At 57.3% G+C, this 16,522-nt stretch overlaps 1 protein-coding gene across 3 annotated transcripts in view; it reads right to left on the reverse strand.

Annotated features, from left to right (window-relative positions):
* Nucleotides 1-440: 440 nt before the first annotated feature.
* Nucleotides 441-16,522, reverse strand: part of TERT (telomerase reverse transcriptase) — a 34,275-nt gene continuing 18,193 nt past the window's right edge. The window contains exons 5-18 of one of the 3 annotated variants that reach the window (XM_024578567.3): nucleotides 15,604-15,799; nucleotides 14,109-14,289; nucleotides 13,103-13,282; nucleotides 12,190-12,348; nucleotides 11,076-11,171; nucleotides 10,395-10,480; nucleotides 10,027-10,140; nucleotides 9,635-9,706; nucleotides 7,674-7,862; nucleotides 5,674-5,800; nucleotides 5,006-5,067; nucleotides 2,619-2,743; nucleotides 1,752-1,889; nucleotides 441-1,204 (exon numbers count right to left, since the gene is read on the reverse strand). In XM_024578567.3, coding sequence (XP_024434335.2) covers nucleotides 1,101-1,204; nucleotides 1,752-1,889; nucleotides 2,619-2,743; nucleotides 5,006-5,067; nucleotides 5,674-5,800; nucleotides 7,674-7,862; nucleotides 9,635-9,706; nucleotides 10,027-10,140; nucleotides 10,395-10,480; nucleotides 11,076-11,171; nucleotides 12,190-12,348; nucleotides 13,103-13,282; nucleotides 14,109-14,289; nucleotides 15,604-15,799 — 1,829 coding nt within the window. In that variant the 3' untranslated portion in view covers nucleotides 441-1,100. The other 2 variants (XR_006653685.2, XM_045186227.2) reach the window with 2 other exon arrangements.

Raw genomic sequence — 16,522 nt, forward strand, 5'->3', positions numbered from 1 at the left:
CCCAAATATGTGTGGCTCAAGCCCCAGGGAACCCAGAACTCAGGGTGTGATCTGCTGCCTCACGAGCTCCAGGTCACCTGAGCTGAGTGGGTGCAGTCAGCTGTAGGCACAGGGGGTGCTGGGACAGGGCTTTCCCACCCACCATCCTGCTGCACCCGCCCTGTGGGAGCCCCCCTTCCCATCCACCAACCTCCTCCCTCCTTCCCACCACCTCCCAACCCCAGGAAACCCCCTCCAGCCCCCACGAAACCAAAGACATACACATCAACACTCAATACTCATGTTTTTATAATTATGGATAACAATATTTATGTAGTACTTTAATATAAACCTAAGAGAAATATTTAAAAAGGAAACAATAAACAAAGGTTCTTCTCTCCACAGCTCTTACCCTGTCACTAGGGTGATGGGGTAGGAGCAGGAGGGGCCATGAGGGTGGCGTGCTGAGTGGGGAAAAGCAGGAGACTCTAGGAGCAGGTGTGGCAGCTGGGTGAAGGGTGCTGGACACTTGGCTCCAGGAGGCCTGGACAGGATGTGGGGACAGGCGGGTCAAAAGTGTGGGTGTGGCTGGTGGGGATAGGCTTCAAACAGCTGACCAGGCCCTTTGCTCTTGGGCAAGCTGAGCAAGGCATGGACTTTGGATGCAGCTGGGGTATCAGGCAGGGTGGGTGCTGCTCCATTGGGTGTGGACAGCTTGATTTAGAACTCTATGCAGATCAGTGGGAAGGAGTCCACACACACCCACAACTTGTGGGCCATCACTCCAGACCAGGGTGTCCCCGCAGCAGGGAGGGTGACAAAGGTCCCTAACACTTCTAGATGCCAATGACGCAGCCTGTTCTCCTACCTGCCTCCCCCTAAGAGCGGGCAACTGAAGGATGAACCTGTCACTGGGAAGTGGCAGCAGGGGGTGGGGGTGTTTGGAGGCAGGGCAGGCTCTGCTTCCCTGAGGACCTGGGGGCAGACCCCTCCAGGAAGCAGCCCAGCAAGCAGCATGTCTTGGGGTCTCAGGGCACAGGGGCCAGACTCTTTGGGTGGATCCAGCTGGGAAGGGGCTGAAGGGCCTGGTGCCCACCCTGGGCTGTGAGAAGGTCTGGCTATCAGTCCAAGATAGCCTCGAAGTCTGTGGTCAGGGCCGGATCAGCTGCGGCCTGCAGGGTGGCTAGCGTGGCCCTTGGGAGTCGCCGGCACAGCTGCGCTTGGGCTGCAAGGAGATGCCTGAGATCAGACTTCCTCCCGGAAGAAACCTGAGAACGTGCTTCATGTCAGCCTTGTGTGCCTGATGAGGGGCCGGGAAGACATGGCTGTGTGCTGAGCACCTACCGTATGCTAGCCAGGCTCCAGGTGCCGATAACCTCAGCATGGCTGAGGAACAGACAGGGGCCAGTAAGGATGTCAGAGCTCAGTGGGGGGGCAGGGTGTGCAGCCAGGATGCAGGCCAGGGTGGGAGGAGGGCACACAGACCAGAGGGGGTTGGAGTAGGGAGGGAGACAGAGGCATAGTTCCTGAAGGAAATGTCAGTCTTGGAGGTGAGGAGCGAAGAGGTGGAGAGACTGAGTCGGCAGGCCAAGTCCCCAGGTAAGGGAGCCTTGCCCCTCGAGTCACCTGCACCCCATCACCTGGGGGCTCCTGTCCCCAACACTCTTGTGAATCAGACACGGAGGGACCGACATTCATTCACTGAAGGACAAGGACAGTTCCTGCACTGCACAAGGCATGCCTTGGGGATGGATACACCTGCCCAAGCTTACCGGCCTGGAGTGCTCCCAGAAGACACTTGTAGGTGGCGCTGTGATGAGACAGCTTCAGCAGGAAGGCGTGCAGGCATAGCCACCTAGTGGCTTCAGAAGGAAATGGGCCGGCAGCACCCTTGGTCCCCAGGGACATCCCTGGGGGACAACACAGGAAGAGGCTGAGGCTCCCACTGGCCCCTCCCCAGTGCTTGGGCTCCAGTCCAGACACCTGGGGTCCCCACCAGGCTGAGTGCCGGAGCAGAGGCTCAAGGGGCAGGGCACCAACAGGTGACTTCATTTCAGGGGCCACCCCAACCTAAGTACCACAGAATTCTGACAACTGAAATGCTTTCCACTTCTCCAAAGCAGCTTCCCCAAAAGAGAACTAACAACAAGTAAAGGTTGTTTACCTCAGGACCACAAAGCATGGCCTGACTCAAACTGATTGTGACTGTGCATGATGAGGTTGTGGGGGGCGGAGATAGGATGAGGGGGCTTGCGTGGGTGCCCCTCACTTCCCTCCCTCCCTGAGATAGGCAGGGGGCATGGGCCCAGCCTCCCCTCTTCCTATCGGACTGGATTTATGCAAGCACCCCAGAGCACTACAGAGAGGACCCGCCTGGGAGAAGGCCCCTCAGCAAGTCCCCAAATGTCCCATCATGTTCCAATCACGAAGGATGCCTGTCCACATGGCAAGGGGTGGGTGAGGTGAGGTCAGCATGCAGTCGGCAGGTTAGGCCATGGGGAGAAGTGGCGAGAGTGCAACTCCCTGTATCCTGTCTTCAGTACACTAAGCACTGGAGCTGCTCCAGCCCCGGGCGCTCCGTGTGCCGAGTATCCAGCATCTGCCACAGGCCACCCCAGCCCTGGGTCACCTGCACGCACCTGTGTTCTTGGCTTTCAGAAGGGCATGGCAGCGTGACGCAGTGTCAGAGATGATGCGGAGGAAAAACGAGGGGTTCTTCCGAACGTGCTGATTAAACGGGAGCTGGAGCACACAGGCGTGAAACCTGAGGGCAGATCAGGCTTATCAGGCTGGCTGAACGTGTGCACGGGCTGCTTGTGTGTCTACAGGCGCAGGTGTGCATATGTGCACATGCACTCAGCCTGTACGTGTATGTGTGCACAAATACCCCCCTGTCCACGTGACCACATGACAAGCCCCTCGCCAGGTGCCCTGTGCTCCTGGTCTTGCTGATGACTTAAGCCCCTTCTGGAAAAAAACGTGCATGTGTCCATCCAGCTGGTAGGCAGGTAGAGGCATCTTCCTCACTTATGGGAGTGGGAAGACAGACCCAAAAACAGGGTCAGGGCCACACTACTGGCCTAGAAGGGTATGTACCATGTTCTGGGAGGACCCTCTCCCAAGGGAGGGACAGTGCTTAATGCAAAGTGGGGGAGGCCTCCACTAGTGGACACTGCATCTTCCAACTCCAGCCGGGAGCCCCCGGTTGTTCAAGAAGAGCTGAGCCTGGCAGGTCCCAGGTAGACGGTGCTTGGTGAGCGTCCCGGTCTGTGGACCAGGCAGAACACCTGCCTCAGCCCTGACTGCTGTGACTACTAAGATCCAGCTTTACGTGTCCTCTGCTGTGGAGGGCACAGGGCTCTCTGACCTTCTTCGTGTCTAACCTGCTATATTGGGAAGCAGCTGCCATTCACACCTGTGGGGGGGAAGCCAGCAGCTCTGCACCCGCTGTCACTTTGGGACCACACACTCCCTAACGGAGGAGCCTGGAGCTGCCCAAGGGTGTCTGCCCTGCACCTGGGTCTCCACAACATTCCCTGACAGGCAGGTATGTGGGGCCAGGGCCCCACAGAGCAAAGGGGTCTATTGCTGGGGATACAAGGGCGAGGATGGGCTGAAGCCCAGAGCAGGGCCTTTAGCAGGCAAAGTGATATGGCCTCCAAGAACCTGGGGCTGGTCAGGGGCCAGTCCCCTGCTCACCTGGAAGCATCACCTGAATGCTCTTTACCCCTGAGGGCCCCCCAAAAGTGAGCGGTATCACAGCCACCTTGCTGCTAGCTGGGAATGGCCCATGGGCATGTTCCCGTTTACACGGAGCAGATTTGCAGAGGTGTCATAGCAGCTTGCGCATGAGAGCACACGTGCGTGGGGAGAAGATGCAGGCGAAAGAAGAAACACAACACAACAAGCAGGAGGTGGCGACCTGAGTGCTGGGGTCCCTGGATGGAGCATGTGGGCCCCACACCTCCCAGACGCCAAGGGAACAACAGAAGCAGACACTCAGCCCTGTGGCCCTCGTGGCCAAAGCCAGGGCACGGGCCACCTGGGGCTGATGGCGTTTCTTGGAGACATTTAACAGGCATTTCCCCTGAGAGCCCCATCCAGTTCCTATGAGCCAACTGCATCTCACAGCATGGGCACAGCCCTGGGTACCACAAACTCAGAGGCTCAAAACAGATGCCCGGCTCTCCAGCACCCGGGGCATGGCCATGCACCCCTCATCCACTCCATGCTTACAGCCACTGGCCCCGACTTCGGGCAGAACGTTTTCCCTGTGACAGAGGGGCAGTAGCTGCTCCCTGAGCTGCCTGGCGGCAGGTCTCCCTGGAAACCACTGAGCAAAGACCGGTGTGTCCTGAGGCTGGACAGGCAGGTAACTGGGTTAGCGTCCATCTTCCTTCCTGAGGGGGGAGCACAGCCCGACAGCGAGACCATTAACATTTTCCCAGCACACACTCAGGCACAACCAGGTCTCAGTTCTGCTCCAGTTCTCGGCAGATTACTGTGGAACCCCTGGGGACAGGGAATGTTCTAGAAGCACAGAAGGGCCTCAGCATGGACTAATGAGTGGGGCAGGAGTGGTGGTTGAGCTGTTTGGGAGCCAAATACCAGAGCCCCTTTCTGGGGGGCACTGGAGGGTTTGTGGCCACGGATGGTCACCTGTACCCGCCTGGACCCTCTGCTCTCCGGGATCCTCCCCAGTGGGCATCTGCCTTCCTCGCACTATGGCTCTTCTCCTACAACCCCATCCCCACAGCAGGACACAGGGAAACCTCGGGCCTCGCTGGCCTCCTCGCACCACCTGGTTACCGGGTATAGGACCTCCAACAAAGCAGAACCTCCATAGACATGCACGAAGAGGCAGTCTCTGCTGCTGAAACTGCTTTCTCATAAACCAAAGGCTTCAACGTAAAGCCCTGGAGAACCAGGGAGAGAGCACTGCCCCCAGGCCGCAGGAAAGCAGGGCCCAGTCCATGCGTGGCCCTGCGCGCCCCCCTCCCCGTGCCAGTGCAGCCAGTAAGCCCACCTGTAGGCCTGCAGCAAGAATATCTTGTAAACGTTTGTGCAAACCGTCTGAAGGCTGTTCACCTGGAGCCACAAGGAAAGGAAATATTGGAATACGTCTAAAATGCACATTTCTGTCTTTTGCTTTATCGCTAGCACAAGTGGAATAAAAAGAGGACCCTTGTCTCTCCACTGACATCCCACCACGTCCTCACTGGTGGCCCCGTGCTGCCTGGGGTGGAGTCAGAACTCTGCTGGGGCTACCTAAGGGAGCCAGGCTGGAAAGGATGAGAAGAGCAGTGCTCAGCGTGGCTGAGATGACATCTTGGGGCCCTGAGGCTCTGATACCTGAGCCCGCCAAGGCCTTGGACCCCCATACTCTGCAATGAGGAGCCCCAGGGTAGAGGAAGATAAGCCTGAGGGGGCTAGGGGAAGGAGCCCTGGATACGCATGGCCACACATGCACACTTCCACACGCACACACACAGGCACCTATGCGAACACAAACCTACATGTGTGCACAGCCATGCATTCACATGTACAGTTATACATATGCATGCTCAAATGCACGCCCACATGCTTACACACACAACTGCACACTTACACAGCAGGACCTATAAACCAACTCCCACAGGCAGACTGAGCAGCAGCAGGCTGTCTGTGCTCTGAAGTCTGCTGGCGCGTGCTCACCTGCAGATCCAGAAACAGACTGTGGCATTTCAGCCCCAATACTGCAAAGAGCTTCCGACGCATGCTCCTCCCGGCCTTGAAGCCCTGGCTGAAGGTGAGACTTGCTCTTATCGAGGTCTGGGCGTAACTGCAACACAAAGGGCGTGTCCCATGACATGTGTGGCCACCTCCCACTGTCGAACGCAGCCTGCATCTCCACCCAGAAGAGGATGCCCACCAACACCCTCTTGGCCTGACCCAGCTTGGTCATTCCATGGAAACACGGGACAGCGCATGGGCAGTCCCTGCGCACCGCCGCTGGCAGCTGGGGTGTTCCTGACATGCATCCCCCTCCATGTAACTCTGCAAAGACGGACAGAGGTGGCACATGCCCACACCCTGGATGTCTTATCTTGAAATTTGTTCATTTTCCCTTTAATAGGTATTCTTTGAAAATGATTTTAATGGCAAAATTAGGTTTCTTCTGGGTGCTGTGTAATATCGCAGCCACTTACTTAGGTGGTTTCATTGCTGTGGCAACAAGTCATGCCACCCAAGCATTTAAAAATGGTCAAAATCTTTGATGATGTCTCTGATTTTTTCCTTAGATTTCTAGAGTTGAAATTACTGGAAAAATGTTTTAACACTTTAAGAACGTTGACACAAACTTACTGTTTTCCAGAACACTGGTTCTGGTCTGCCCACCCAAGGAAATGCACAAACATGCCCACGCCCCAGCTCCAGTGCTTGGCGAACTGCAGGGGAGCTGCCAGAGTGAGGGACCAGGGCCTCGGTGCTGTTTTGGCAGAATTGGGCCCAGAGGGTGGGGGAGCCCGGGAAGTCCAAGCAGAGTTCCTCTAACGAGGAGAAATCAAGCAGACAAAGCTGAGGGGCTGGGGCAGGGCAGGGAGTGGGCTGAGGACAGGAAGCATGTGGGCCGGCTCCATGAGGCAGCAGACAGATGACTGACCCTGGATCGAGCATAGAAAGTAACTGCATTTGCCTCTTCCCTTTCTAAGCAAATTCCCAAAGAGCCTCTTGGAAATAGGAGCGAGTGCCAGAGTGCTCCAGCAGAAAAGCTGGAGTTCCCAGCACAAGGAAAGGGAAAACCCGCTTCTACCAGTTTCATAATCTGTACCTTTTATTCATAAAATGGCAGATTCCTGTATCTGTGTTCGCCTGAGTCAGTTCACCTCTGCGCTAGGCCTCAGGCTGGGCTGCATGCAAGCTCTCAGGTTTGGGAGAGACAGGCTGTTAGGGCCGAACGGTGTCCCCCACATTCACTCGTTAAAGCCCTCTCTGTGTGACTGTTGACAGGGCTTTTTAAGAAGGTAAGAGTTAACTGAGGGCATTACAGTGGGCCCCAATCCAAGGCGACCAGTGTCCTTCTCAGAAGAGAGACACCAGAGATGCCTGAATGCAGAAGGACGACCATTGTGAGGACACGGGGGAAGATGGCTGTCTACACGTCCAGGAGAGGTCTCAGGACAAACCGGCCCTGTCTAAATCTGCATCTCAGACTTCTGGCCTCCGGGACTAGGAGAGAACGTCTGTGGTTTAAGCTGTCCTACCTGTGGTATTTTTTATGGTGGCCTGAGCTAACCATACAGGGACTCACAGTACTGAGTAAAGAGCAGGCCCCGTGTGCTATTTCCCTGGCAAATCGTAGGTGGCCATGAAATCACGATGTCCAGTGAGGCCACTGATGGGCAATGAAGTGTGTGCCTTCACTGTGAAAAGACCATGTGCAGCAGGACCTGAAATCTTGGGGTTCAGATTTATACCGCTTCCCTACATGCTGGGGTCCCTGAGCCTGCCATACAATTTCCTTCTACCAAAACACCCCAGACAGCTGCTTACCTGGCGAGTCCCCTCAACCCTACAGAAGGACATACTATGGCCCCATCTTGAGGGGGAGAAGGCACCTCAGCCTCTGACCTTTTGGGACCATCGCCACCTGTTGCACACAGAAGCAGGATTAAGACTGAACCAGCCCGGTACACCAGGCTGGGCGCACTTACCTGGAGTAGTCGCAGAACACCTCCAGGGTCCGTGTGTCCAGCAGCAAGCCGCACCAGGGGAACAGGCAGTGGGCTGGCAGCTGCAGGGGGGTCGCACCACCTAGGATGTCATCTTCCACAGGGAAGTTCACTACTGTCTTCTCCAAGTTTGCCATGCAGCCATACTCGGGCACACCCTTGACCAGGGTCCTAAAGCAGAGGGGCCACATCAGCCACTGGGAGGAGAGGGACGCCACTCAGAATCTCGAAGCACTGGCTCGGTGCCACGTAAAACCCTGAGAGGCAGAGGGAGCAAGGGCTGGCACTGAAGAGCGGCTGCACCAACTCTGTTGGCCTACAGGTGCTCCCAAAGCGCTGCGTGACCGGTGTTAATGATCACCCAGCGCTTTGGGCAGCCACCAGGAAGGGCAGAGGCCGGTGGCAGGGGAGGGGAACATGGGGCTAAATCCTGAAGGCCAAGTGGACTCCGCATGACCCTGTTTGTAGGTAAGACAGGTGAGCAATGGTTTAGGTTCCCGGCTGAGAACTGAGAAAGGCTAGGTAGGAGGGCACGCAGAGCCCATGGATGACATACGTCCTCTCTGCAATGGCCAGCTGGGCCCACTCAGAGACCACAGTCCCCAGGTGTGCTGGGGTATTTGTAGATGAGGTCAACACCTGCATTCAGCCAGCTTCAAAGGTTACCTTCCATAGTGGGGTGGCACACGCATCAGTGGCAGGACCCAAGAGTAGAACCAGCACATCCCGAGAAGGGGGAGTCCTCCGGTGGACGGCAGCCTGAGCTACAGCCATGGCTATAGCTCTTCCTGCTGCGGCCCGTGGATTTCAGATTCGCCTCGCCAGCCCTTGCCGTCACATGGGCTGACTCCTCGCAATAACTCTGTGTACGTCCCCAGTTGTCCAGGTCCCCAGTTGTCCAGCTCCCGGGTGGGAACCCAATGTACACACTCTGAGCCACCTCCCCGCCCAACACCCTCAGGGCAGTGGTGTCCCACAGACACTCCAGAAAGAGACCCCGCTCCACCTGCACCGTCCCCTCTGGCAGCCACTGGCCACATGTAGTCACTGATGTCTTTGAATGTGGCCGGTGCCCAAGGACCTGGATTTGTCATGTGACTTTGACGAATTTACATTTGCACATTATCCTGTGCGGGGCTACTGCGTGTGGCGGGGGGCCCAGCACATGCCCAGCAGGGTTTTATGCAGCACTGCACACCCTCCAACCCCCGAGGATCCCCTGGGGCAGACACGGGGTATGGGGACACCATCAGAGGGGTTCTCCAAAGGCAACCCTGTGCCCAAAGCAAACTGGCCCTCAGGCACAGACACTTCTGGGAGTTGGGCTTTGTCACTCTCCTTCCTTGGAAAACCACACTGTGAAACAAGCCCCAGATTCCTGGGGTCCGAGAAGGGATGGTGTTCTGCGGGCCATTCCTTCTAAGGCAAGGACCCTGTCTCTGAGACGTAAGTTTGAACAAAATGAACTTTAACACCAACACCCCAGGTGATCCTGTGCATTCAGCAAGCCCCCCTTCTCTGTTCTCTCACAATGCCCGCCACAGAGAACAGTGACTCCACGTTAGAAGCTGTAGACAGGCAGGCAGGGCTGGCTCCTGCTCCCCTTCACGGGCACAGCCCCCTGGAGAAGGTGTCACTGCTACCTGCACCGTCCAGCGCACTGTGTGTGCGTAACTTCCAAGGAGCCTCCGAGGGCTCAGCCCAGCCCAGACGCCTGACCCATGCCCGCTTCCTCCCTCTGGAGACACCTGTGTCCTGTGTCCAGGAGCTCCAGGTTCCTGCTCTGCAAGCATGTTCTCAGAACAGCACGACTGTGCCACGTGCCCTCAGCAGAGATGCTGGGACTCGGGGCATGAGATGAGAATTACTTCTTGTGTGAGCTGGGTGGGCTGCATGAGGCCACAGAAGCACCTGTCGAGGCAAACATGTGTGCAGGCCCTTACCTGAGAAAGGCTTTCGCTTGTGTCAGGTGAGGGGTTACCAGCAAGAAGTCGTCCACCAAACGCAGGAGCACCCTGATAGGGAAAGATGCCCGAGAGAGGGCATTAAACACTTGAGTTCACATGCACAAGAACAAAGCCACCCGTGGGACTCAATATTGGCTGGGGACGGAGCACGGGGCCCTGCAGTCAGGCCAGCAGAGCCAGGCCAGCACAGCCGCCCAGCTGGCTCCCCTGGATATGCCTCACTCCCCGTGCACTGCGAGCCGCTAACAGCCCACATGTGAGGCCTGCTCACTATCTCCAGGGAAACCTCCCATGATAGATGGGCAGCCCTGTCTGAGCATGAGAGGGGCAAAGGCAATCAAGGGGACCAATGACAGGGACCCCATTACCCGTCCTGCTGCAGCCCGGGGAACACCCTGCTCTCCATGTCTCCGTAGCACAAGCTGCACAGCAGGGTGGACAGGATGGAGCCCTGGGGGATCCCCTGACACTGGACGTAAAACCTGGGGGAAGACGTGGGCGGAAGGGTGGAACACGTGTTCAGACGTGTGTGCAGACCACACACGCACATGCACACACAATGCTCAGGCCACATACACATGTGCACACACACAATGAACACAGAGCACATGCCACCCCTGCCTGGGGAAGGAGGTGAACCTAGATCTGCCACACCCACCCACGAGGCCCTGCTGTGGACTGTCCAAATGGGGCATGATCCCTTTTCAACGAGCGGCAGCAGGCAGCCCTGACTCACTTGCCCCCAATCCTTATGACATGGTTGTGCACCAGGCGCAGGAAGAAATCGAACAGGCTGCTGCTGGCCTCGTTCAGAGAGCAGCTCTGGAAAAGTGAGTGAAAGATGTGTGTGAGTGAGCGGACATGCAAGCAAGAGATGCGCAGGGGCAGAAGGTGTTGGCAGTAGCAGACGAGCAGACGAGTGGGGACAGCGTGGGTCATCTGTGGCTCTGGCTGGGCTCAGACCCATGGCCACTGGCCCAGATGGCTTGTGCCACACACTCTTGCTATGGCACATGGTGGGGCTCCGGTAGCCAAAAGAATGACACCTGGAGGTCTCAGAGCCGTACTTGGAGGATCGGCTCAACCCTAAAATTGGTTCTGCACAAAGCCACAAACTCAGCAAGTCTCTGCTCACACACAAGAAAAACGTGTTTCCCACCCAATGGGTCAATTCAAGGTAGGTCTATGGGTCGAATCCAACGTGTCTTCCTGAAGAAGGAACACATTTTCTTTTGGCCTCAAGATCAAAACTGAAAGAGAAGATGCCCCTAGCAAATCTTAACAAAGCAGCTGGACAGCAGCAGAGAATTCAGCGAGAGGGCTGAAGGCAGAACAGGCCTCCGCTGGCTGAGGTGGGTGGCTTTGGCACGCCCGCGGCTCTGCCCCGGCAGTGTACTGGGCGCCTGCCCGCACCGACCTGCTCGATGACCACGGCGTCCCTCAGCGAGCTCGTCTTCTGCAGCTGCTGCACAAACTGTTTCATGTAAGGCTGGAGGTCCGTGAAGGTGGACACCTGCCGTCAAAGAGAGCCGGGTGTGAGGCGCTGTGTGCACCCTCAGGAAGTTCAGATTACACCTGAGTGCTGACACCGGCAAGTGTGCAAGCATGAACATGCCCGGCCCTCCTGTGCTGCGCCACTCTGGTGTCCCATGCTGTCCCCCAGGAGCCCAGGCCTGGCCTGTGGCTGCACAGTGAGGCCCAGTGCTTCACGGCCACTCTGGCAGAGCCGCTCAGGAACACTCTGGTGATGTCTAAGACTAAACAAAGCATGCCTGTGACCTGGCAACTCCACCCTGAACCCACCAAATGATACCTCACAGCGACGGTCACAGCGCCAGCTGATTCCCGGACTCACTGGGGAGCAATGGAAACCAGGTGGGAAGGGTGTTCAGTCTGAGTTGCGTTCATGGAGTTTCAGACAGCGAGTCCGGGCGATGGAGGTCAGAGCGGTGGGCACCTGGGGCAAAGGGGGAGCCTCAGGGTGGAGGTGACTCTCTATGCTCGGACACAGGTGGCGGCACCATCTGTCCACAGATGCACAATTTCGCCGTGCCGTACACTCGGGATTTGCAGTCTACACTCACCTGACCTGCCCGGGGTTTTCAGGTGTGCCTTTTCCAAAAATTTTGGGGGAACTCCCGCACCCTTCTGCCTTCCCTACGGCGCAGCTGTAGGGGGCTGGGTGCCCTCACTCTCCAACAGGCTCCAGACGACTGAGCATGACAGGCCTGGGCTCCGGGGGGGGGGGGGGGGGGGGGCAGCCATGGGGACCCCAAAGAAACACATGCGTGGCTCCGCTCCCACCTCCTCACACAAACCCGGGGACCTTGTGAAGGGATAGCAGGCACGAGTGGCTTGGAGAGAGGACTGAATGTGACATGAACCAGCGTGTAAGGAGGCCAAGGATGGAGGCGCCTCCTGGCACTGGGAGCACATAAAGTGGGAAGCACCCATGGGGGATGGCAAGACTGCAGGGGGGACACATCCATGTCACTGACGCGCCTTCTCACGGCTCACACCCATGGTCTTACATGTCTTTTGAAGGACTTCCGGACGTGCCCGTGGGCGGTTCTTTGGACCACGGCATACTGGCGGAGGCAGTACGTGTGTTCTTGGGGCTCGATCACGTTGGCGATCACCTCCACCAGCCTGTTCTGAGGGAGGGCGTCGTAGGCACCCATCACGTCCACCTACGTGGATGGAGGTGTGTTCCCAGGCTGCTCACACACCTACCGTGGCCCCCCGCATCCTGTGTCCCACCTGCTCTGTCCTGCCAAATGGAGGCCCCAGCCTGTCCTTAGAAAATCCTGGGGTGATCAGACATGGTGGGGAGAGGAAGCCCCTGAACACCCTTCCCAGAGTCACCCCCCCCCAGGCACACACACTTGCTCCGCCGTGGGGCTCTTGCTGAGATGCCCCTACACCTCCCAGACTCTGACCACTGCAGGGTGGCTCTAGGTCCCTCTCTCCACCCCCCAGACTGGGACACTCCCGGGGGCCCATCTCTCTCTCTCTGAGTGCAGGCTGATGAGCAAGAGGTCCCTGGTGGATGGCCGGGGCTCTAGGGCCCCCAGCTTTATGGACTGAGCCAGGTGCATTCCTTCTCAGGGAGATCCCCCACACCCCAAGCAGGTGGCAGTGTCATATTCTCCCCAAGGGCAGGGGCTCTGTGGAGTTGGGATGTGGCCCAGCAGAGTCCATGCCAGCAGGGAAGGCTCAGAGCTTCTGCTCCTGGGACCCAGGTGCTCTCAAATGGAGATGAGGTCGCCTGCCCTCCCTGTTCCCAAAAGTCTGCAGCTCCACCACAGGCATCTCACCCAGGCGGACACGGGCCCTGAGGAGGGGGCCCTGTCTAACGACCTGGCCAGAGTCTAAAGTATGGAGTCACCTGGTGGGTGAGCCTGAGGGTGCTGAGTGAGCTCACTGGGGGTGAGGGGCACCCACCTTGACGAAGTACAGCTGGGGCTCTGGGTCCTGGGCCCTCACGCGCAGCACAAAGTCACGCCAGGCCCTATAGATGTCATCCATGCCCAGCAGGGAGGCCCCCAGGAGGCCAGGGCGCTGCACCCGCTCGTAGTTCAGCACGCTGAACAGCGTCTTGACTTTCGAGGAGAGATGCTGCACCTGCAGGGCCAGTCAGGATGGCAGCATTGTTACAGGATGCCCCCTGCCAAGGGGACCTGGGGCCCGACTGCCCTCATCCCACCTATGGGGCCTAGGGACATCCACTTCTGCATGCCCCACCCTGCCCCAGCTTCCTTCAGATGTTGGAAGGGCCAAATGATCGATTCACCCATGCCCACCCCAAGAGCATCCCCAGAGACCCATCCTGGAATCCCAGAAGTGCAGTACGAAATACTGCTGAGTAGCTACCTGCAGGACCATGTCTCCCACCTGGCCCCCACCCCACCGCAGATGGGGAATTCATCTTCACTCACAGACCAAACCAGATCCCTGATCTACATAGACAGCTTCCCTTTCTTTTTGGGGGATACTGATAAGGGCACAATCACTCCCAAATGCTCCAGGGAGGCACTCGGAGGGGATCAGAGCTGCTGGTGATGCAGACACACCACAGGAGGAAGGGGGTGCTAACCACAGGGTGGGGTCCTACAGGAGGGTCCAGGAACCCGGAGGGGAAGTTCACTGGCCTAGTTCTTTCTGTCCCTGCATCTTGGGGAGTACACATCCCTGGTGCTACGCCAGGACCACGGGCACCATGTCGATCCCTCGTGTCATGGGTCCATCTCATGAGAACCTTGTGGGTTTCTCGGAGCCTGTTTTGCAGCTTCTAGGGCCAGCCTTCTTGTGAGCTCCTTCTCTGGATCCAACAGCATGGCCTGCCCGTGGCCCTCTGCTACCTTGCCGTGGTCCCCCTGGGCTGTCTGCCCAAACACCAAGCCTGGGCTTTAAATGCAGTTTGTTTAAAAAACGAGTCAAAGGTGGTCACCTTTTTGCCCCTGCGGAACGCTTTGGCCCCCACAACGTAGTCCATGTTCACAATTGGCCGCAGCCCGCTGGGCTTGGGGAGGAAGCGGAGTCTGGACATCAGCAGAGTGGGTCTGGCTTCCTGATGTCTCTTGACCTCGGATGCTGAAAGTTCGCGAAGCTGCACCCTATCGAAGTGCTGTCTGAAAGAGAGAACCTCATGGGACACTGCTCGGCGGCCAAAGGAGACCCAGGAGGGTCAACTTGTGGAGGCACCCGTGCCTATGGGGCTGCCCCAATACACTGACCGGACGCTGCTGGAGCACCCTCCGTGGCAGGGGCCCAGGACACTGGTTCCCTCTGGTACCCAGCCCAGGGCAGTGCAAGCTGGGACTGGACGGAACCACTGGGAGAAGGACCACATGTTCTGCCACTTGCAATGTGCAGGGGAGTTACTTCATGCAACCCCACGAGGGTCAGAAGTATCTCCCTAGGCACCTCCCAGCTCCCTGCCGGTCTTTTCCCAGAGACCAGCCACAGGGAGGGGCTGAGGCTGAGAATGCTCCCTGGGCTGTGGCCCCAGCAGTGAAGGAAGGTTGGTGCGTGCAGCCCATCACGAGACTTGAACACCCAACAGGCAGGGTGATGGTCCCCACAGTGAGGGTCTAAATGGCCACTTTGGATCATAGGCCATGGATTTTTTAAATTATTAAACAGGACACACTGCCTCAACTCAGACCCATGATAATGGCTTCCAGACCCTCTCTCAGGCGTGGAGGACTAGGACTGGGACTGGGCCCCTGGTTCAGGAGTCACTGCCTCCCTTCAGAGACGTGTGGCTCAGGGTAGGTAGGGTTTGACCCAAATGTGCACGGAGCATGGGAGCCCTGATCCAGCTACTTCAGGGTCCTTCCTAAGCTCTGAGGACACAAGGCACCTTGGCCAGGCCCACCCACAGAGAGGAGGAGGGCTTGGGTGTTGGGCCATCATGCCCCTAGCTCTGACGGATCCCCACACAGCTTACATCTGCTACAGTCCTGCATCATGTACCCAAAAGAGCTGCTAAGCAGCTGAGGCAAATCCACTGAGAGGCAAGCCAATCTCCTGGAAGTTTCCACCTCAGGGTCCTGCCTCACAGCAGACATCTCTGTCCCCAGAATCTTCCCACAGTGAGTGTTAAAAAGGTGGGCTTCATTATCTTGTGACGCAAGTCCCAATCATTCTGTGCAAATTAAAAGAGAATCTGACCACACACCAGGGATAAGTGGCTTTCTTGCACCATTGATCCCAATTTTGAGACCCTAGAGATCACCCTAGCTCAAGCCCCCGATGCCACAGGTAAGGAAAAAGGAGCTCTGGGAGTCCCTGCTGGCGCAGAACCCCTATGGGCCAGGATGGCCCCTGGAGTAGCTGGGTGAGGGGCCCAGGGGTGGGGGGAAGGGGGCACGGGGAACCCAGAGCAGGACACAACACTGCATCTGCAGACGGGAAAAACAGGCCGTGCCACGCTATGATACCTGATCCCAATGCTTTGCAACTGGCTCCAGACACTCTTCCGGAAGAAGAAGAGCCGGTTCTTCTGAAATGTGGTCTCCGTGACATAAAAAAAGGACTTTAGCAGCTCAACCACATATGTGCCCATCAACCAGCACAGGAACCTGGCCAAGACCGCTTCTCTCAGACGGTGTTCTGTGGCCGGGACACAGCGACCCCCTGAAACGAGAGGCACGTGCTCAGCCCACCTGCATGGCCCATCATGCAGCCACGGGCTGAGTGAGATGGCAAGTCTGGGCCAGATCTGTGGCACGTGTGCCCCACCCGCCGGGTCCCGAGACTCGGGCAGAGAGAGAAGGCGGAGCAAGCACCTCTGCAATGACGCATCCACTAGCTGACTGTGTGTTGAAGTGGCCACATTTCAGACGTACTGGGCTTTAACAAAATGCATTGTTAAATTGGTTTTACTTTTTCTAATGTGGCTACGAGGACATTTTAAATTATACACGTGGCGCACGTTACATTTCTACTGGGCAGTGATGATGGGAAGCGTCACCATTTGTCCTGGTGACCAAGCAGAACGGAGGATGCAGGCACATGATTTCAGGCATCCTCACTGTGCGGTAAGATCCAGAAATGCCTGGGGTTCTTTGGGCTGGACAGCCCAGTGAGTGGTGGCAGTCACATGCCAGCTAAGGGACACCACATGCTGCGGGACACTGAACATGCCCCAAGACTGCTGTCCTCCTCTGTGGGCATTTCATTCTGTGAAATACCATGGGAAGAGGATCATGGGTGTCACCTGGCTGCCACAAGAGCCACGGCACAAAGAGAAATATGTACAGGAGAGAAAAGGGACCCAGAGGCAGGTCTGGGACAGCAGACAGGTTGGGGAACAAAGAGAGGGGTAAAGCTAAATACACAGTAACCACGGAAAATAGT

The sequence above is a fragment of the Desmodus rotundus genome, chromosome 1 (genome assembly GCF_022682495.2).
Source record: "Desmodus rotundus isolate HL8 chromosome 1, HLdesRot8A.1, whole genome shotgun sequence".
Taxonomy (NCBI): domain Eukaryota; kingdom Metazoa; phylum Chordata; class Mammalia; order Chiroptera; family Phyllostomidae; genus Desmodus; species Desmodus rotundus.